The sequence below is a fragment of the Medicago truncatula genome, chromosome 3 (assembly GCF_003473485.1).
Source record: "Medicago truncatula cultivar Jemalong A17 chromosome 3, MtrunA17r5.0-ANR, whole genome shotgun sequence".
In the NCBI taxonomy this organism is placed as follows: domain Eukaryota; kingdom Viridiplantae; phylum Streptophyta; class Magnoliopsida; order Fabales; family Fabaceae; genus Medicago; species Medicago truncatula.
In genome coordinates, this window is record NC_053044.1 from 35,298,781 (window position 1) to 35,321,203 (window position 22,423).

The 22,423-nt window shown below is 33.9% G+C and overlaps 4 protein-coding genes across 6 annotated transcripts; 3 read left to right on the top strand and 1 right to left on the bottom strand.

Annotated features, from left to right (window-relative positions):
- Positions 1–4,722: 4,722 nt before the first annotated feature.
- On the top strand, positions 4,723–6,455 carry LOC11415853 (zinc finger CCCH domain-containing protein 29). Its single transcript, XM_003600871.4, has one exon. The coding sequence runs from the start codon at positions 4,778–4,780 to the stop codon at positions 6,329–6,331; it is 1,554 nt and encodes a 517-aa protein (XP_003600919.1). The 5' UTR covers positions 4,723–4,777; the 3' UTR covers positions 6,332–6,455.
- Positions 6,456–9,484: 3,029 nt separating this feature from the next.
- On the top strand, positions 9,485–12,854 carry LOC11410354 (N-(5'-phosphoribosyl)anthranilate isomerase 1, chloroplastic). Of its 2 annotated transcripts, none has more exons than XM_003600872.4 (5): positions 9,485–10,038; positions 11,378–11,440; positions 11,691–12,055; positions 12,139–12,302; positions 12,408–12,854. In XM_003600872.4, the coding sequence occupies exons 1-5, from the start codon at positions 10,029–10,031 to the stop codon at positions 12,631–12,633; spliced, it is 828 nt and encodes a 275-aa protein (XP_003600920.2). In that variant the 5' UTR covers positions 9,485–10,028; the 3' UTR covers positions 12,634–12,854. The 2 variants fall into 2 exon arrangements, with proteins under 2 accessions (XP_003600920.2, XP_013460765.1); XM_013605311.3 differs by having other exon boundaries at positions 9,486–10,038; positions 11,515–12,055.
- Positions 12,855–13,196: 342 nt separating this feature from the next.
- On the top strand, positions 13,197–18,343 carry LOC11419038 (protein ESKIMO 1). Of its 2 annotated transcripts, XM_039831431.1 has the most exons (6): positions 13,197–13,340; positions 15,815–16,341; positions 16,438–16,609; positions 17,120–17,319; positions 17,419–17,577; positions 17,708–18,343. In XM_039831431.1, exons 2-6 carry the CDS (start codon positions 15,860–15,862, stop codon positions 18,054–18,056), a joined length of 1,362 nt encoding a protein of 453 aa, XP_039687365.1. In that variant the 5' UTR covers positions 13,197–13,340; positions 15,815–15,859; the 3' UTR covers positions 18,057–18,343. The 2 variants fall into 2 exon arrangements, with proteins under 2 accessions (XP_039687365.1, XP_003600921.1); XM_003600873.4 differs by lacking the exon at positions 13,197–13,340 and having other exon boundaries at positions 15,665–16,341.
- A 1,641-nt stretch (positions 18,344–19,984) lies between these two features.
- Positions 19,985–20,594, bottom strand: LOC11408314 (histone H4). The gene has a single exon (XM_003600874.4). The coding sequence runs from the start codon at positions 20,480–20,482 to the stop codon at positions 20,171–20,173; it is 312 nt and encodes a 103-aa protein (XP_003600922.1). The 5' UTR covers positions 20,483–20,594; the 3' UTR covers positions 19,985–20,170.
- Positions 20,595–22,423: the final 1,829 nt, after the last annotated feature.

Below are 22,423 nucleotides of genomic sequence, written 5' to 3' on the forward strand. Positions count from 1 at the left end.
ACTCAGTTTTATTCAAATTCAACTCCAATTATCAAAATGACATAATTAAAAATTGAAATAAAATTTAATAATTCATCACAATCTATTATCTAGACATGATTTCATAATACATATACATTAACATAACGCTAATTAGTACAAAATATTTGACGCCTAAAGCTAAATTTGAAGTACAAGAATATGGAGGTGGAATGAGGGAGAAGGCTTGCCATCCCTCTCATGGACCCTCAAAATTTTTTTGGGAATGCGAGATAATAGAGCATGAGAAGGTGGAAATTGATTGAACAACCCCAGGTCGAAGCTGATCTAAAATACAAGTTGTTATGGGACATCATATTTTGACCATTCATACTTACCCCAAAACTATTACTATGAAGGTCTTTCTTGACCTCATGTGTGAAAGGTCAGCAGTGAAATCATGACATCCTAACTCGGACCCATAAAGCAAAAGTAGGAAAGAAAATGAGAGAACATGAGTTGGAATAAGAATTTGTAAAGAATGAGTGGGTATTTATAGGCAAAATGCAAACATAGACTGTAGTAAAAATAAATGAAAGGTTGAAACATGTGGTCAACCAATCAAATATGGTAAAAAAATATATATATAATGCATGAAACATGCATGGAATGATTTCAGATTATATCATCTGAATATAGAATGAGTTTGGATTATAAAATCTGAAATGTGTCATACTCTAGATGGAGGTGTTACAAAGGTTTGGACAGTTTGTTGTTCATTTGTGGCGGATTTGATTCATTTTACATGTTTTCCTACAGTGTAGTTACAGTTTATGATGGTGTTCTGGCTATAAATAGCCCTGCATTCTTCTCCATTTTTATTGTAAATCTGCTCTTCGTTTTTTTCTTTTGTTTTCTTTCTTACTTATCATTTGGGAGTGGGTTATCATGGTCACTGGTGACCATTCTTACCATCATGTGGAGTTTTGTGGGGACAATATAATGGTCAACATAGATCTTGTTATCAATTATAATATCTTCTCCAACTTTTTACAGGATTTGAATTACATAATTTAATATTCTGCAAACAAAAGTTCGTACTATATAATCTATACGGAACAAAATAGAAAATTCGGAGGGTGCGCGAAAAGTTAGAGGGCGGGAAAAGAAAATCTTAATCAAATATCCACTTATCTCACAAAGTCCAATAACAGAAAAAATAAAAGCCCAAAGAAAATAGACCCATAAATAATTTGGAGGCATACACTGCAATGTACAAATATTTGAATGTTTTTCTTTGGACCCTCTAATATTTTTAAGATCTCATAAATACACATGTGATAGCTACCTATCATAAACATTTTCTTTAAAAATGTATATTAGGAGATAACTATCGAATGTTTATCGAATGTCCCAGATATTCTTTATTATCAATCAATTATCACCATTGCACCCAAAAAAAAACATTCAATTATCATCCTTATCCCAAAACAAAACGGCCTTTAACACCAACTTGTAATCATTTCCATTGTTCATCATCAAAAATCAAATTATCAATCATTTATACCATTCTTTTTTTGAAGGATCATCTATACCAGTGTAGCAAGATTTGGCATAGCTTTTTTCTCTTAGAGGACTTTGTGGCATACCTTATATCAAGATCTTGTGTTTAATAAAATAATTCTTTTTGTTTCATAAAACAATTGTGTTAATCGTTCAAATTTACATTGTAATATAAGCAAATTCTGAAAAATAATAATGTAAAAAAAAAAACATTTTAACTTTGCAATTTAAGATTCTTTCTATTTTTGACCTCATATTTTTACATGTATATCTAAACTCTAGAAAAGTGATACAGATGTTGAATTTTTTCATGATTTTTTACAAGCATATTCAGGACATTAAAATAGGGCTTTCTTCTTAAAATTAGAATTTTTCAACTAGAAATAGATTATCCTTCAAAAAAACTAGAAATAGATTAATTATAAATTTTTAAAGCGCCAAAAACTCAACAAAAAAACAACACAAATCTCAATCTAGAAATGAAATTTTGAGTTGGTTTTTTTACATTCCCTAATTTCAGTTTTTAGGTCGAGGTTTTCATTGTTTTCTTTTTTTATTTTTGGAGGTTTAAAAATTTATAATTAATCTGATCTTTATAAAAAAATAAAAAAAAAACTAATTTTGGTTGAAAAGTCATATTTTAATGTCTTAAACATTTTAACATGCTCGTAAAAAAATCATGAAAACATCAACCTCTAAATCACTTTTCTCGAGTTCATGTCTACATACGAAAGTAGAATATCAAAATAGAAAGAATCTCAAATTACATGGTTAGAATTGGCGTTTTTTATTACCGTATTATTATTTAGACTTCATATATACTACAAGTTGATTACTCAAAAAAAAAAATATTACAAGTTGAATTTGAACAATCAACCTAAAAAAATTATATCAGTGTGCATTTCTTTTTCACTCAACCCTTTTATCCTGAGTTTTTCTTAGAGGTTTTTATCATAAGTTTTGTTTGACCTCAACAAAAAATCGCTTACAAATTGCATGCATAAAATATTTGAGTCCGAGTCACGGAATGGTTTTTTCAGTAAAAGAGTCAAAATTGAGTTTACAACTGATTGCGCTCCATTCCCATTCTCAACGAACCTTGGTTGCCTAACGGGGAGTTTATTAGTAGTGATATTCCAGGTGCTCATTTTGTTCATAATTTTACTATTAATAGTCTGACGAATTTGCATGACAAAAGCTGGAATGAGCAGGTAGTTAGACAGATTTTTAGCGTGGATATTGCAGATAAAATACTTCATACGCCACTTATTTCTCAAGTTAAGGAAGATAGAATTATTTGGAAAGCAGAAAGGCGCGGACGCTACTCCGTACGTAGTGCTTACAGGTTGTGTGTAACAGATTTAATTGACTCTTCCTATTTATGGCGGCCGGGGTATTGGTCTGGTATTTGGAACCTTAAAGTTCCACCGAAGGTTAAGAATTTAATTTGGCGTATGTGTCGCGGATGTCTACCAACCCGTGTACGTCTGTTGGATAAAGGCGTCGTTTGTCCCACTAACTGTTCTAGTTGTGATTCTACTCATGAGGACCTTTTGCATGTTTTTTTTGATTGTCCTTTTGCTTTACAGGTGTGGAACAGGGCAGGCCTTTGGAGCTCCGTACATCACGCCCTCACTCATACTACTTCAGCTACGGATGTTATTTTCTCTCTTCTGGAGACTCTGTCCGCTGAGTTATCTCAACGTCTATCAACTGTCATTTGGAGCTTATGGAAACACCGTAATCTTAGAGTTTGGGACGATGTTACAGAAACAAGTGCGGTGGTTGTAGAGCGAGCTCGAAACATGATTACGGATTAGCAATTGGCGAATTCTCCGGATGTCCTTGCATCCACTTCGCCTCCTCAGCATGTCATGCCTGCGCATATGGGGGCCTCCTCCTCACACCACCACAGTAGAGTATTGTGGCAGCCCCCCACATCAGGTAGATATAAATGTAATATCGACGCAGCGTTCTCAACTCATCATAATCGCACAGGCATTGGTATTTGTATTCGCGACTCGAAAGGTAGTTTTGTTCTGGCTAAGACTAATACTTACCCTTGTATTGTTTCAGTGGATGTTGGAGAAGCTTTAGGGCTGCACTCTACTTTGCAATGGTTGAGTGATATGCAGCTCGATAATGTGGACTTTGTGACAGTTTCTAAAGTAACAATTGATGTCTTCTTTTCTACACGGAACGACCTGTCTGAATTTGGTTCTATTATTTCTTCTTGTCGTTCTTTGTTTCGTAATTTATTTTCCAACTCTAGGGTGGAGTTTGTTAGGCGACAAGCCAACGCGGTGGCTCATCCTCTTGCACGAGAGGCCACGTCTTTAGCTAGTCCCGCCGTTTATTATGATATATCCAATTGTATTGAGACTATTATAATTAATGAAATGCTATAAACATGTTTCCCTCCAACAACAAAAAAAAAAAAACTGACTGTGCGTTCAAGCTATAGTGTTCTGATGCGCCTTAAGAAATGGTTATCTTATACTTAAAAAAAAAATAAGATGATGATTTCAAACAAAAGAGTGAGACTCTATACATATATAATAGCACCCAAAAAAAGACTATACTATAGTAGAACTGTAGAAGTGAAAGAACGACTCAGGAACATTTTTTGACGTAGCTGTCATCCAATTTGGACTACAAACTCAACAATTTACATGTATATAATATAATAAAAATTAAAAATTTCGTTGTAAAAAAGACAAGTCATTAGTAATTCATAAATGAAATATTTATATTACTTTTGCAATTTGTAGATTCATTTTTAAAACAAAATCATTTTTTTTTTACAGAACAAAATCAATTTTATATCTATATATTAATTAATATGTTTATTGCTTTATTATATAAAAAGGTGTAAAACAGTAAATAGATATAAGTGAGAATTAATTTGAAGTTTGATCATCCATATTTGAGAGTCAAGTCAAAAAGAACGAGGAAGAGGTCAGCGTGCAAACATGTTGAAGAATGAAGATACGATACGAAGACACCAACGTACGAACATGACCAACAATGATTTAAAGAAACACGCATATGGGTCCCACTTTAGCATTGAATAATTGACTGTGACCAAGTATACAAGTCAAAGAAGATTGAGTAGAATTTGAGAAAGAGCAACGAAGAAAAGTCACACTTTCCTCTCTTGTTCTTCTTTTTCTCTCCTAACACTATAATAAATAGAACTTCACATTCTTCAATTCTCACTCACCTTCACAATTATAGCACACACAAGAAGCCACTCATGGAAAACAAATTCCAAAACTCAACTTTACTTGAATTATCAGCAATAGATGATATTGAAGCTTTCAAAAGGGAAGTAGAAGAAAAGGGCTATGATGTAAATGAGGCAGGGTTTTGGTACTGTAGAAAAATAGGATCAAAGAAAATGTGTTATGAAAAGAGAACACCCCTTATGATTGCTTCTTTGTTTGGAAGCATTAGGGTGGTCAAATATATCATTGAAACAAACATGGTTAATGTGAACATGGCAATTGGTAGTGAAAATGTCACTGCATTACATTGTGCTGTTGCTGGTGGCTCTAAATCCAAATTTGAGATTGTTAAGCTCTTGCTTGATGCTGGTGCAGATGTTGATTTCCTTGATGAAGTAGTTAGGCAGAAACTTTCAGTGGCTAATTCAAAAGAATTAGTAGCTGAGAAGAAAGATTCAGGATATGCTATTGATACATCATTGCCTGATATAAACAATGGTGTTTTTGTAACAGATGAATTTAGAATGTATAGTTTCAAAGTAAAGACTTGTTCAAGGGGTTACACTCATGATTGGACTGAGTGTCCATTTGTTCATCCAGGGGAGAATGCTAGGAGGAGAGATCCAAGGAAGTATCCTTATAGCTGTGTTCCGTGCCCCGAGTTTCGCAAAGGAACATGCCAGAAGAAAGATTCATGTGAGTATTCACATGGTATTTTTGAGTCTTTGCTTCATCCTTCACAATACAGAACAAGGCTTTGTAAAGATGAGATTAGGTGTACTAGGAAAGTGTGTTTCTTTGCACACAAACATGAAGAGTTGAGGCCTTTATATGCTTCTACTGGTTCAGCTATGCCTTCACAAGAATCATTACCAATTTCAAATGTTTCAACACCACCTATGTCTCCATTGGTGGCTGATTCATCTCCTAAGAATGGAAATTACATGTGGAAGAATAAAATCAATCTCACTCCACCTTCATTGCAGCTGAAAAATGCTTTGAGTGCAAGGGATTTGTATCAAGAAATGGACCTGTTACATGGTGTTTCAATGCAACCTTCAACTCCTAGCCAATTTCAATCTATGAGTAGGCTTCAGCTGAACCAAAATAGGAACCATGTTCAAGCAAGTTATCCATTCAACAACATTGTTTCATCTCCTATGAGAAAATCATCACCATTTGGATTTGATTCATCAGCTGCTATGGCTGCAGCAGTGATGAATTCAAGGTCTTCAGCCTTTGCGACACGAAGCCAAAGCTTTATGGATCGCGGTGTGTCAAGACAATATATCGGTGCTTCCGAATCCAACAGTAGAATGAACTCTGGTCTCTCAGATTGGATTTCAAATGATTGGGATGAGCTGCATAAGTTGAAAAAATCTGCTTCTTTTGGATTTAGAAATAATATGGCTGCTGCTTCGCCCGTTGCACGGCCTCAACATGCCGAACCGGATGTCTCGTGGGTTCATTCGCTTGTTCAAGAGGTTTCCTCTGAGAATTCTGAGATATTTGGTGCTGAGAGGCTACATTATGATCTCTATAAACAGAAGTTATCACCATGGACAGAGCAGATTGTAGCATAAAGTGCCTCTTGATTATTCTTACTAAAGTTTCATATTATGTATTTATTTATTTAATCAATTAATTGTAATGTTGTTAGCATTTAAATTACATAAGAATATAGTTTTCCACACAATTCACTCGTCATTTCAAAGCTCCAATATAAACATAATAACAAAGTGTACTACTATTTTTTTTTAAGTACACTATCCTTCCAACACTAACTCGTTAAATATTAAGAGAATATCAAATATGATGATGATCAACATGATTGACTATTGACAATAGGAAGAGGAAGATGAAAGATATGACACTAAAATAAAAAAATATAATTTTGGAAAATTAAAAAATTATTAAACATGCTAAACAAAAGTTAACCGAAAAACATAATCCGGTTCAAAATATAAAATTCAACATCATTGAAAGGAGAATTGTGTATGTTTTGAAAGACATGCGAGAGAGTTGTAATATCATAATCTTTGAAGGGAGGGGAAGTAATTTACTTATAAAATAAAGTGCACAACGTCTCGTAATTTCTGGCTCAACTGGTAAAAATGTCGAAATTATTAGGTCTGATGTAATGACCGGGGTTCGAACTCCGACACCTCCACTTTATGTGTGTGTTTATGATGGTTTTGTCATCTCTTCTATCTAAAAAAAAAAAGTGCACAACTGCACATGAGTGGGGTGTTAAAACTAAGGGTGCAAATATTATTACTTAAAACAACAATCATAATTTATGCTTTCTGATTCAAGATTATAGCAAAATGAGGTACGTAAACCATTAAATCGATTCTTATTACCATCTAATTTATGCTTTCTGATTCAAGATTATAGTAAAATCGTTGTTAAATAATGTAATTGAAAATAATGTTTTTTTTTTCTTTTTCTGATTGATTGAAAAGAGTTGAAGAAATTTGGTGAAAGCAACATTCTGAATTTGTCCATTTGTATTTATTTCCCTTTTCCTAAAATTGTTAATTACCAACAATTGTAAAATTGTTTCAATTTAAATTAATCATATCACAAAGGTTGTTCAACTCAATCATTCCTCCTTGTTCTTCCTGCAGCTTTAATTCAACCATAACTGTCACAGGTAACAAACATGTCACAAGCAACCAAAATCAATTTTATTAAGTGGAAAGGAAAGGATTTACTTACCAACAATTGTTTTCGATGCTGCTGAATGCTGATTTCGGCCTTTTTGTAAAAAGTGGTGCTGCATTCACTATATTGGAAAAGCATATAGTTCACCTCTCTTACATATTTTTATTTAGCACGTTCCTAGTAGAAGTGGATACTACTTCATCTTGCATACAAGCGGTTACTACAAGTCATACATAGGTTCTGGGTGATAGAATTGAGTTTGTTACATATAAATAAGCTAGTTCAAAGTTAATTATAACTAGTGGTACAAACAATTTATACTTGAATTTCAATAACATTTGATATGCTATGAAGCACCGACACAAACACAGATATCAAATATGAAAAACAAACTAAAGCTGATAATTGTTTAAAAAAATGACATAAATAAATGTAATCACATATGTCGACGTCAAAAATACATATCAGACACCACCCAGGGATACACCTCCTCCTCCTCCTTCACCTTATTTTTCTTCCTATTCCTCTTAGAGCCTGTTTGGTTCAGTTTTTCACCACCAAGAAGTGATTCTATAACCCTCAAAAGTGAAAAGCTGAATTTTCAATGGTGTTTAGTTTGGCTTTTAAGAATTGATTCTATCCTCCAAAAGCAATTATCCATGAAGCTACAAATCCTAGCTTTTGGCTTTTGTAGAATCAATTCTACATTAAACTATTATCAATTTCATAACTACCCTCTTAATTATCATCAATTTTTATCACCCTTTCTCCAACCATATTTGCTTTTTTCTACCTGAAACCTTAAATTCATTCACTCCACTGTCCACTTTTCTCTAGCTAGAACTCAACCACCCTTCACAAATTTAATCTAAAAATTTGTTGCAATTAGGTTATATAACAACACCACCTCCTACTAGCAAATATTGTGCTCAAGAGAACAACAAAAAGGAAAAATTCTGCTCAAAAGATAACAACAACAACAACAAGGTAATTTAGCATTTTTGAGTGATTTTACTTTGATTTGCTTACTTGTTTGTATTAAATTTAACTTTTTTTCTTTGCTGCAATGCTTATAAAATTTGTTTGGTTGCATAATATAACAATTCTCCCAGAATCAATTCTGTCAAAATCAATTCTATCTAAAGCTAAACCAAACACACACTTGCTCTTTTTCTTCCTCTCCTTATTCTTCTCTTTCTCCCTTTCTTCTTCCTTATCATCCTCCTCATTCCTCTTCTTTTTCTTCCTCTTCTTCCTTCTCTTTCTGGTTCCGCTTCCCCCTTCTCCTTCCTCGTTTCCTTCTCCTTCTTCTCGTTCCTTTGTTTTTTTATTTGTTTAAATAAATAAATTTCTAAAACATTCTTAGGAAATCCAAAAAACAATCACCAAACATATAGATATGAATGTTGTTCCTAAAAATATTATTCCTGAAAATATCATTAAAAGAATGTAATTTCTTACCTTAAAACAAACACGCTTAAGTTATAATTCTCTTGTTAACCACAAGAACAATAGTATACATAGGTTGTGGTTCAAACCATGAATTCCTAAATCCTTCCACTTATATAAATCCAACAACTATACTATCCGGCAAAATGAGACCATGTAACACTCACTACCACTCTGTTTGGTATGAGAGAATTACAGCAGAGAGAGATATTGAAGAGAGAAAGAGGAGAAATATGGTATTTCTCTTGTTTGGCAAAGGCAAGAAAGAGGGAGGAGAGATAAGTTTTGCGTGGGATCCACGTGTTTTTTGTTCGCCCCTATAAACGAAGAAAGAAGAAAGAGGAGAGAAATATACATTTACTCCCTTTGCCTTTTATACCCTTCAATTTAAAACACAACACACCTTTTTTTTTTTGTATTTTTATGCAGTTTTTTTTCTCATTACTTTGTTCTTATTCTTAATAGGCTTATGTAAAAAATTATTTCAAGGACATTCTTGTACTTTTAAAATTTAATCACACTTCTCTCTCTTCTATTTCTTTTCTCTTTATTTTAACCAAACAATACTTTAAATCTATTCTATTTTTCATCTTTTTCTCTCTTCTCATACTCTCTCTCACCTATTTCTATCTTCTCAATTTCTTCTTTCAACCAAACACACCCTACATTCTTATGTCCCAACGCTTTATCCACTTTTTTGAAGCTGCAAAGCTAAGCTTTTGCAATGAAGTAGTTTTTCACGGTGATTCCGGTCGAGCCGCAGAATCAAACATGCTATAAATAAAAAATAACCTTAATATGTATTTTATCATAATTAAAATTTCATGGAATAATCTGCAATTCCTTAAAAAAAAAATGTAATAATCTGCAATAACACTAAAATAGAAAATGTAATTAAAATTTAACAAACCCGAATTGCACTTACCTTTAATTGTTTGATTTAAACAATTTTGTATGCAAATGACAAAATGCAGATGAATTGAGACATAATCTGAATTGTAGGTAAAATTCAAAGGAACATATTTATATGTCAAAAAAAAAAAAACAGATCTAAACAAATTAGACCAAGTTCTGTCGTGGAACAGAGTTAGAGTCGATTGAGGTTGAGACGGGCTTTGCGACGAAAGTGGACTCTGTAGTGGCGAGCTATTCCAAAGTTTCACTATGTTTTCAGGTTTCTCTTCTTACCAATTTCATTTTACTCTTCGTGCATGCTTTCTTTACCTGAAAGTAGTGCACCCCACTTGTTTGATGAATTTCATAGCTGACATCATTTTGTTATATTTACTATTATTTCAAAAATAACATTTTTATAGTTGAATCAATTTATCAAGAATTGAGAGAAATTATGTAGTGCTTGCTCTGCTGTTTTCTTGTTTCCTCATTATGCACTTGCTATTAGCTATGAAGCACTGATAATAATTTGAGAAAATGATAGAATGGAATGTAATGACATGTGTTTGTATTGAACACTGACTCGTGTCGATAACGAAATAGCCTTCGATCAGAAATGCCGGTGTTGTATAGATAATCAATTTGTTTGTTCTGTCAGTTTGAGTAATGAGAAACCCTGAGTAATTGTTTATTGTGCTTCTGAATTGTAAACTGGGAATTAGTTTATTTCTTGTGATTTACTTAGATCTGATAGTGATACTACTTAACTTTGTCTCAAAGCTAGATCTGGAACAACTATTGCTTTTATCATGACTATGCTACCATATTTTCTTTCGAGGAAAATGAAATAGCCTGCAGTTGGCCTTCTTTTATCTGCATAAGCCCCAGCCAAATCACAATACGCACCTATTTTCTTCACACCCTTGAGTTTCACTTTCAGCTCCTTGATATTGGCTTTGGGTTAAGAGGCAAGGAATGTTCCTAGCTCCTGCCGAATTTGATATGCATGATCACACCTTACCATGGAAACAGTGAGAGGTTCTGGCATTGAAACAAACCATGATACCAGAAGTTGATCTTGCTGATCCCATCCCAGCTGAGCTACACGAAACTAAGATTGCCAATTTGCCATTGAGTTTATGCTTTATACATATAATTATGAGGAACTGCATTTTCACTTGACGAAGAAGGTTGTAGCCTCTTATTGTAAGCTAATGCTTGATTTCCATGCTAAGAAATTGGCTTCACCGAATTTGAACAAGAATGAGCTTAAGGAACGCATAGCTTCAGCCTCTATTGAAGGTCCAAAGCTCTAACACCATAAAGATATCCTAATCAAGAGAAGAAGAGAGAATTTGCGGTAAGCCAATGTGCTTGGTAAACATTACAGATCTGAGTGAGATATATATACAGTGAACTCATTTCTAACTAATTCTTCTAGCTGAAAGCTAACCGACTACTAAATGCATTAACTAATCTCTTTACATATCCACAATTCATGTAGCTACTTAGCATTTTTAGGTTATTATTATTGGTGACCATGAATTTTTAAGTGCTTCAATTTTCCATGTACATTATTGTTCTTGTGACCTTGCAAGTTATGTTTTCTTTTTGTACAGGTTCAACAACTGGGAGTTACTTGGAACTTAGAGCCACAAACTTCCACAAAAGACCGATTCCAGGTAGTCTAGTCTTTATTTACTGAGTATATGTCTCAATTTTCCGGAAATCTAAGTAGCACTTATTCCTCATGTAGGTTTAGTTTCTTGTTTTTGCTTGTATTGTTTGAAAGCATCATATTCATGGATCTACGTCATAAATCGTAAATGAGCCACTATTTAAATGAAAGCCTAATGAAGGGATGAGAGGAAATAAGCATCAAATTTCGAAGTACCAGGTTCTATCTGAAACATTTAAATATAATTTCTGTAGGTTTGAGAGGAAATAAGCTTCAATTTTCTAGCATAAGATTCGGTCCAAAGTATGAAGTTTCCTGCAAACTTACTGAGTTGGCAAACGTTTCATGTTCATCAAAGGAACCTGAAAAGATTAAGCCTTTGGTTAAGATGTGTGGCATTACATCAGCTAAAGATGCTGCTATGGCGGCCGAAGCTGGAGCAAACTTTATTGGAATGATCGTGTGGCCAAACTCAAAACGTTCTGTTTCACTTTCTGTTGCAAAGGAGATATCAAAAGTTGCAAGAGATTATGGAGCAGAGCCTGTTGGAGTATTTGTGGATGATGATGCAGAAACAATATTAAGAGCTTCTGATGCATCAAATCTTGAGTTTGTGCAGGTACATTTTTACCCGATTTTTATGTATGTTCAACGACAGTTAAATGCTTGGTGACATTCAAATCTTGAGTTTGGACAATGCAGCTTCATGGATCTGGTTCGCGGGCAGCTTTCCCATCTTTGATTCAGGAAAGTCGTGTAATATATGTTCTCCATGCAAATGCTGATGGGAGCCTTTTAAACACAATTCCTGATGAAGAGTGTCCTCTAGTTGATTGGGTTCTGGTAGATAGTGCAAAGGGTGGCAGGTAAAGACACAGGTCTTGTTGTAAAAGCTTAATTGTTAATTGCTTGTCAAACAATCTGTTTTTTCAGCATAATAATGTTTTAGAACTCATGAGAGGTCTTTGCAGTGGGGAAGCATTTGATTGGGCCCAGTTTAAATTACCAAAAATTAGAAGCAAATATGGCTGGCTCTTGGCAGGAGGGGTCAATCCTGAGAATGTTGGTGAGGCTTTGTCTAGTCTCAAACCTGGAGGAGTGGATGTGAGTAGCGGCATATGTGCATCAGATGGCATTCAGAAGGATCAATCAAGAATAGCTTCCTTCATGGATGCAGTACATTCTGTTCAGTACTGAGTTGCCTTAAATTATTGTGAACCTCAAGAAAGGTGATTTTGTAATTTCGAAATATATCCATTTTGTTTTCAAGTCCATTTGTATTCCCAAAGTTCTTTCTTCTTTAGACTGCTTTTTAGGCATGAGAATATTGTAATGCTGGCTGATATATCATATATGGACACATACTTCATTTACAAATATGAATAAAAGAATTTGATGCTGATATAGTGATACTGATATGATTGAACACTGGTGCAATAAAAATAGGACCTACTTTAGTGTTTGTTTTCCTTTCCTTCTGTACCAAAACAAAAAGACATCAAACACAGGTTTGAAAATTAGAAATGAGTCAAGCTTTGATTCCTTGTTTATATTTATGTTCAATAAGATTGAGTGGTCACTTTTATGGTTGGAAATTCATTTTCATTTTTCAGATCAGTCGTGTTTTGTTTTTATAACACTGAAGTTGTCAATATAGCTTCTTCGGTGTATAGTTCAGTTTTGAGTATACATCACAATGTTGATCAGATGGTTAAAAGAGAGTAAAAGAGTAACTTGTTTGGATCCCTGCAGTTTTCACTCAGTGTAGTAGCTGCAGGGATGTTGGATCTAACTTCTAAGATAGAGAAACTTGTGACAATGAAGGTGAGGGGAAAGATTTTTGGAGAATCTGACTTTGATGCTTTTATCAGTTTGCCTTTGAAATTAAAAAGAGCTCCTTATGGGTATGCTTTAATGTATAGATTATGTCTTGAAGCTTGCCATTTTCTTTAACTTTATCTTGTATATGTACCTTGACTTGGAAAAAAAAGAGATGTCCCCACCATCAAACTAACACCCAATGGAAGTGAAGTTGGAAACTATAATAATAAAACAGAAGCTGGTGTACTGAATACACTTAAAAAACCACAAGCTATACCTTAGCTTTTACTTTTCTCCAACAAAAAGATACTAATAATTTGATCTTTGCTTTGCTAAAGCGTTCAATTACCGATCAATTAATTAGCCTTAAGAATTTTGATTTAGGTTTGTCCCATTTTATGCCAAACACAACTAGTTGAATGACTGAAGATTGATAGTTCAATGGTTTGAAAAGATGCTTCATCTATAAACCTTAAAATGGTGAACATTAAACTTGTATGGTTACACCAAGTCACCAACTGAAAGATGAAATATCCACAATCGTAATAAGTGGGTGAGATTGAGCAAATGGACCCAACTGATTTCTCCCCTAATCAGGGTTTCTTCATGGCATCTGCCCTTAAAAAGGAGTGGGAGACCTAATAATAATTTGTCAAGTAACCTAATGGCCAAAGTTCACACATATTAAATTTGGAGAAAAGAGGTGTCCGCGGTTTGAACTCCGGCTTCTGCATATACTCCCTCCGTCCCTTAATGTAGGTACCTATTTTTCACATTTCTTAAGAAAAGTTATCGGTGTAATTAATGTGTCTGTTTTATGTGTTAATATTACGAAATTGTCCTTTGTTTGTATGTGTATTAAATTTGACTTTTCATATTTCAAGACAATATAGTAGTATTAATTAGGGGTATGTTTAGGAAAAAAATAATAAATGCATCTAGTAATTTGAAAATTGGGTTATATTTAGGGACAAAAATAAAATCAAATAGGTGCTTAGATATAGGGATAGAGGGAGTATTATGCAATGTTCTTAACAACTGAGTTAAGCGGACAATAATTTCAATTGTTACCGCATATTAGGTGAACAACAATTTGCATTCATGCACAAAAAGGTGGAAATGGGAAGGAAATCAGCTAAGGCTCGATTATTTTATAGGGCAAATATCTAAGAGTGGATAGATTCACAATCCCTTCATTTTAATATATTAACTAACAGAGAATTAACAAAGATTTTCTTTTAAAAGTGGTTAATTTTAAAACACCATCTTTGGACAAAGCTATTAGTAATCCTTAATCATATTAGTACTTTACTCCACTTTTTTAGTTGAAAATAGTACTTTGCTCTACTTAGAAGAAATGTATGGTCTTACACTCAATAAATCATGTTAGATGGCAAATGGTATTCACTTGTTATTTGAATAGTGTACATACCATTTTTGTACAAATAAATCTTTTTAGGAAAATTGAATTAAAAACTGAAGGCCAAATATCTTAACAACACATTAATCATTGAACATTTCTCTTTAGGTAGTTTGGAATATTAAAAATTCCGAGCCATAATTATATACAACTTTGTTGTTCAGTTGATAATTAAGCAAGGACTTTCCAATACAATACGTGATATGAGCATCAACTTAACTTTGTTAAAAAAAAATTGGAACTATATATTACCTATGCTTGCTAACTTTGTCAAAACTACATCTTAGGTATTCACCAAGAAAAATAACTACCTCTTGAGGTGGATTCTTATACAATAGTATAAACTTTTAATCCATAAATTTTATATTGAATATTGACCAAATTTTAGGTGGGGAGGGGACTTAATGACCCAATGAAATACTCCCCCTCCACTAAGTAGCTGATTCCCTCTCCACTCAACTACAAAAAAGAAGAAAATTCTCTCACCACCATCCATCAATAATCAATAATAAAAAAACATTCCAATATAACTTTTCACACTCTCGAATATCACTTGAGATATACATATCCGGAAAAAATAAGAAGCTTATATTTTCTAGAATTTCATAAGTATGTGATTTTTCACAAATTTTGGATGCAACCTGAAACTGAAAGACAAGAACTTTGTGTCTACCAAAGAGTCTAAAACTCCACAACATCATGCACCCTTTCAACTCACTCTGACTAAGACCAACACTAAACTGAAGACTTTGAGATCACTCCTTGCATCGCTTTCACGTATTGTCTGAAAAAGATAGACTTAGATATTGCAAATGGATTATAGGAATTAAAAAATATATAGACCAATAAGTTGGTAATGTGAAGAACACAACTCTCCTTCACCAACACTATTTTCTGTCATATTAGTTTCTTCAAAGACAGCCTCATTTCACCAAACCTCAACTAAACAAAAGTAGCCTAATACTAAGTTTAACTTATCTAAAAAAAATAATTAAAAAAAATACAAAATAGATAATCTTTGTTTCTTCCATCTTATTTTTGTTCATCTCTTTCTCTATATTTTCTACCCCTCCTTTCACATACTCAAACAAAGACCTTCTTTTATTCATTCTTTCTCTCTTGTTCTCTCCCATACAGTTTCTTTGCTGCAAGAAAAATATTTTCTACTCGGAAACTGTGACAATGAAAGGCAAAAATAACAAAAGCATTTCCATTTTCTTTGTTGTTTTCTCCCTATTCCTCTTTGGTGTCTTCATGTACAATGAAGACGTTAAGTCAATAGCGGAGTTTTCATTCTCGAGTATCAAATACAAAACTCAAGAAATCCAAGAAGAAAAATCTGAACCAGACAATTCTGTTCAAAGAGATGGCAAAAACTCTGAGGTTAAGGATTCTGAGGAAATCCAAGAACCGGTTAATTTGAAAGACGTTGTGTTAACGAAGAAAAACGAAGGTGAAGAAGAAAAAGAAGAGAAGATTGTGTTACCTCAAGAAGATTGTGATTTGTTTACAGGGAAATGGGTTCTTGATAATGTGACACATCCTTTATACAAAGAAGAACAATGTGAATTTCTTACTTCACAAGTTACATGCATGAAGAATGGAAGAAGTGATTCTTTGTATCAGAATTGGAGGTGGCAGCCAAGAGATTGTTCTTTACCGAAGTAAGCACATTAAAATTCTTTACATTTTTCAAATTTCTTGTTTTAGTTTGATAGTGTTGTTAATGTTGATTACATTTGTATAAACTTGTTATTAAGGTTCAAACCAAGAGTTCTACTTGAGAAGCTTAGAGGGAAGAGGCTTATGTTTGTTGGAGACTCATTGAATAGGAACCAATGGGAATCAATGATTTGTTTGGTTCAATCTGTTATTCCTCAAAGCAAAAAGAGCTTGAACAAAACTGGTTCTCTCTCTATTTTCAGAATTGAGGTTTGTCTTCTTTAACTTTTTCTCTTTGTGGTCAAAAGTAGGGAATATATTGATGCCAACATAATGATTAATCACAAGTATAATTCTAGCCTAATAAAATGTTCCTCATGATTAATGATGACACACTAAGGTTAAAAAAGAATGAAAATACAAAACCTGATCAGTGTTGCTATTAGACCACAATTGATGGACTGATTGATGATTATTTCATGTTTGTTTGATCTATAAAGCCCTTTTGAAAAACCGAACTTCATTTCGAATCGGTGAGATCTCAAGGTCATGATTCAACTACCGTAATTGAACCACTTAAATAACCAAACCATAGTAATGATCGATTCAAAGTTCAATCAATTGAATCGTTTGGTTCGGTTCGAGTTTTAAAACATCAATACAAAGTTACATGTTTACTAATATGAAATTGGAATATTGTTGCAATATATAGTAATTGAGGAAGGCATGTTGTGGGCCATTGAAATTGACTAGCTAGCGGAATTGTTTGTGTGTGTGCAGGACTACAATGCTACTGTGGAATTCTACTGGTCACCATTCCTTGTAGAGTCAAATTCAGATGATCCAAAGTTGCACAGTATATTGAACCGTATAATCATGCCTGAATCAATTGAAAAGCATGGTGTGCATTGGAAAAATGTGGACTACCTTATTTTTAACACATACATATGGTGGATGAATACTGGCACGATGAAAGTCCTGTAAGCAAACACAACATTATATTACATTGGACTTTATAATAAGTATCTTATTTTTGGAGCAAATTAATGAAACTTATTTGTGTGTTTCTCATGTTTAAGGCGAGGGTCGTTTGATGAAGGATCCAAGGAGTACGATGAAGTCCCTAGACCGATAGCATATAGGAGAGTCCTTGAGACATGGTCAAGATTTGTAGATAATAACATTGATCCAAATCGCACCAAAGTTTTCTTCAACAGCATGTCCCCTCTTCATATCAAGTAAATAATTATCAGATCTTAATTTCTTCAGTTTCTAGCTTATAGTTTTTCACTTTTTGTGTTAACTTATGGACTATACATGAATTGTGACATTTATGATATGATTTTTTACTAATATTTGACCTTTTAGGAGCGAGGATTGGAACAATCCAAATGGAATAAAATGTGCAAAGGAAACTACACCAATTCTCAACATGTCTACTCCAGTACAAGTAGGCACAGATCATCGTCTTTTTGTCATTGCTAAAAATGTGACAAAATCAACAAAAGTGAAAGTGGATTTTATATACATCACCAAATTATCAGAATATAGAAAAGATGCACATACTTCTGTTTACACAATACGTCAAGGCAAAGTGTTAACTCCAGAGCAACAAGCTAACCCTGCTACTTATGCAGATTGTATCCATTGGTGTTTACCAGGGTTACCTGATACATGGAATGAGTTGCTTTATACACGTATCGTCTCTCTTTCTTGACCAACAAGGCAACCATGAATAGATATATTCGTGACACTTTTTTTGTTACTTTGTTTTTTTCTTCTCTGTTTTAGCTTTTGTTAGTTTTGTCTATGTAATTCTTGTAACTTTTTCTTTGGAATTTTTATTTTTAGCTTTCTGTTTTTGTTTTGCTGAGCTCTAAAGTAGAGCAAGCACCTCAATTGTACAATGAATGCAGAATGCATCAAAAAGAAAATAAGGTAATTTACACATTGTAAGTGACTGAACATTGGCGCAATAATATTTTTCTTAAGAGCTTGGTTGAATTATGCTCCAAGGAAAAAATTTGAGGAAAGGAAACAATATATTACAACGGATTTGGATCATCCGAAGTGAATAAAGGTTGTTATTGTACGTGATTTGTTAATGTACCTACAATATTTATATAATTTATTAATTAACGTGATATTCCTCAATCTTCACTCTAAGGTGAGTTGTTCGCTTTAGAGGAGCTGGATCCTTTTACAACTACATGATATCACGAGAGAAAAAAATTCAGAAAATATTCCACATAATATATTTATCTTGTTACAACAAGATTCAACAAAGATCAAAACTTTCTTTAAAAAAAAAAAAAAAAAGATCAAAACTGTGAAGGCATGAGCCCCCAACAACATTGTATGTGGCTCCGCCCCTTGGATTTTCTGAATTAATCCTCAACCCACCACACTACATATCTTGCCTCCCTTCCAACTATTCACAACTGCTTCAGAGTCGATACAAAGTTCCATAGCCCGGAACTCTATCAACCGAGCCAATTGTAACCCTTCAAACATGAATGCATTTCAGCAGCGAATGCATTTCAGCAGCAAATGCATTACAGGCCCCAAGGAACTTAGTGAAGCCACATATCCAATTACCGGAAATCCCGCAATAAGCCTCCACAGCCTGACTTCAATCTGCTTTTACTCGCACCATCCGTATTTAATTTAACCCATCCCATTGGAGGGGTAGTCCATCTAGTGAAAAGCTGCTGTTTGGGGATATCATGCAGCTTATTATTATGCAACGCAATATCATAATGACTTTGCTGAACTACAATCCACGGTTTGTGAGGTCTCACAAAATCCAAACTATGCAAATCCTTGTTCCTCCAAAACCAAAGAAGATGACAAGCTACAGCCCAATATTCCTTCCAATCAAAATGAGACTTGCAAATTGGAGAATTAGTCATATTTAGCTCAATCCAACCGACGCATCAGGTCCACACCAAAAACCAATCTCTAGCTTCCAATGGGACAATCCTTTTGTACATGTAAAATTGTTTCCGCTTCAGTTTCACAATGCACACCCCATGGACTCCCAATTCTCAATTTGCTTTTCTGAAAATAGGTCATTGATCATTCATGCAAAACAATCCAAATAAAAAACTTGGACTCTTTCTTGACCACATTTTCATTCATGTTTCCCCTATCATACTTACCTCTTAGCAAAGAACATCACAACTTAGTATCATTGCTCCAGAGCTCCCACCCAAGCTTCATAAGACAAGCATCGTTTATAACCTCCAATCATCTCAACCCAAGACCCCCAAATTTCTTTGCTATCATCACTTGCATACAATTCACAGAATGAAATTTTTCTTCCATCTTCTAAATCACCCCAAATAAAAGAGCATTGAATTCTTTGAATCTCATCCAAACAAGATGCAATTCTCATAAGGTATACAACAAAATTTAAACATGTGTAGAATCTCAAAGTGTAATAACTTACATATCTCTGAAAAGTCTAAAAACAAAATTGAACAATTTTTTTTATAATAATCTCTTCCCCTTTTAATCTCACAAAATTGATATGTTCACGTTGATGCTGTGCGTATAAACAGAATTTAAATAAAAAATATGCTGCCATATGATTTTACAAAATTGTAAAAGAATCAAAAAGAAAAACATAAACTAGAATCATAATTCACCATAAACAGTCACTTCATTAGATTTCAATCTTGTTAAAACTTACAAAGCAACCGAACCAAGTAAAAATCAAAATAAGCATATTAAATCATTATATTATAAGGAACAATAACATGTTCCAAATACTTAGCTAAACAATAATACACAAAAGAGTGCTACTTCTTCTTCTCTTCTTCTTCTTCATCAACCTCCGAATCCATAGAGGGTTCTTCCCTGCCTCTTCAAAGCATAGACAACATCCATCGCGGTAACTGTCTTCCTCCTAGCGTGCTCAGTGTATGTGACCGCATCACGGATGACATTCTCCAAGAAGATCTTCAAGACACCTCTAGTTTCTTCATAGATCAAACCACTGATCCTCTTCACACCACCTCTTCTCGCCAATCGACGAATGGCAGGCTTAGTGATACCCTGGATGTTGTCGCGGAGAACTTTTCTGTGCCTTTTTGCACCTCCCTTTCCTAGCCCCTTACCTCCCTTACCACGACCTGACATTTTCAAGAGATGAAAATTGGAGAAACGAAGAAGATTTGAGAAATTTGGGAAATTAGGGTTTGGTTTTGAATCGGAGTGGGAAAGAGAGAAGGGGATCTGAGTATTTATGAATGGGTGGGAGCGTGAGAGCGGGATGAATAAGAGGGAACTGAATTTTGTGTTTTGATCTCAGTCGTTGGATTTGATGTAATAGACGGTGTAAGATTGCGATCCGTGCGTATTGCGGAAAGCGAATGATGAACGTTGATAAGTGTATTTGAACGCTCCGATTTGACTTTGTTGCTACTGAGCGGATCGGCATTTCCTTTGTGCCCGTTTTTGGGGTATCCCCTTTCCAGTCTCACAATTTCGCTTTCACCAGCTAGGTAAGCTACTTCTGGGAGTTAATATTATCTAATTGTTCTTTGTTTGTATGTGTATTAAATTTGATTTTGTATATTGCAAGACAAGTTAGTAATATTAATTAATGGTATGTTTAGAAAAAAAATAAATGTATCTAATAATTTAAAAATGGGTTTACATATAGAGATAAAAATAAAATTAAATGGGTACTTAGGACAAAGGAGTAATAATAATTATCCTTTGAGGCAAAATCAGATTATTATATTCATTTATTTTGATCACATAAAATTTTTGTGGGTAGTTTTGCTATTTCTCTAATAATCTTTTTTTATTTTGAAACGGTAAGATTGATTTTGGGTGATAATAGATGGGGGTAACATGCTAACATTAGAGCAAGTAGGGAAATTTTAATCTTATTTCAAGTTAAATTTGGTTTAAAAAGAATTTTCACAAGAGTGTGTTAGTTGGGGTTAATGTAGCAAAGTTTTGGTTGGCGAAGGTTATTGTTGTTCTAAGTTGTATAATTGATCAATCCATTTTGGTTATTTGAGTCTCCTTATTCGTGGTAATTATCGTCAATTATCTTTTTTGTATCCCTTGATTGATGGTATCCGGAAACATTTATCTGGTTGGAAGAGTAAAAACTTATCCATGGATGATCAACTTGTTCTTAATAAATATGTTTTGTTTTCGCTTCCGCTTTATTTTCTTTCTTTCTTCAAGACTCCCACAAGTATCATTTTATCAATTGAATCCTTTTTTTTTTTTAATTCATTTTTTGTGTTTGTACGAGTGTGGGGTGAGGATAAGCACAAAAATTCATTGGGTCTGTTAAGGCATGGTTTGTTCTGATAGGGAATCAGGCGGCTTGGGGTTTGAAGGGTTAGTGAATTTAATTTGATGTTGTTGAGAAAGTAGTGTTGGAAATTGTATGTTGATCAAGTTAGGTTGAGGTGTAAAGTGTTGGTAGCTAAATACGAGGTTAAGGGTGATCGTGTCTAGGGGGTAGTAAGGAATCTGGTTGTTGGAAGGATTTATGTGGCGTTGGAGAGGGTGTAGGTGTGCATAATGATATGTGGTTCATGGACGGTGTGTGTGCCCAAGGTTGGTAATGGAGAAAACACGTCCTTTTGGACAGATCCATGGTTAAATGGAGGTATTTACATTTTCAATTTAGTCGTTTAGGTTCACTGCATGTTCACGAGGTTGTGGGATTGAGGAATCCATTAATTAATTTTTTTAATATGATTTTTTTGTAGCATTGGGTTTTGCGTTTCGTGGTGGTTGAGAATTTGTAGTATCTTACATTGTGATGTTTGTATGCATGCTTTGATATTTGGTGGTTTGCATTTATTCTCAAAGAACACTTGTCATTGGAGATAAACATAGACATACAACACTAAACAACGAAGCAAAAAGTGTTGTCTATAGATAAAACATCTAGAAGAAAACTCATACATCAAAGACTAAATCCGAAAAACCAACAAAAGACATCACCTAACGGAGAATCACCATTAAAACCAAAAAATTATAACACCAAAAACAAAGACACATCAACACATATAAAAATAAACATATCATGAGCCAACAAAGACAACA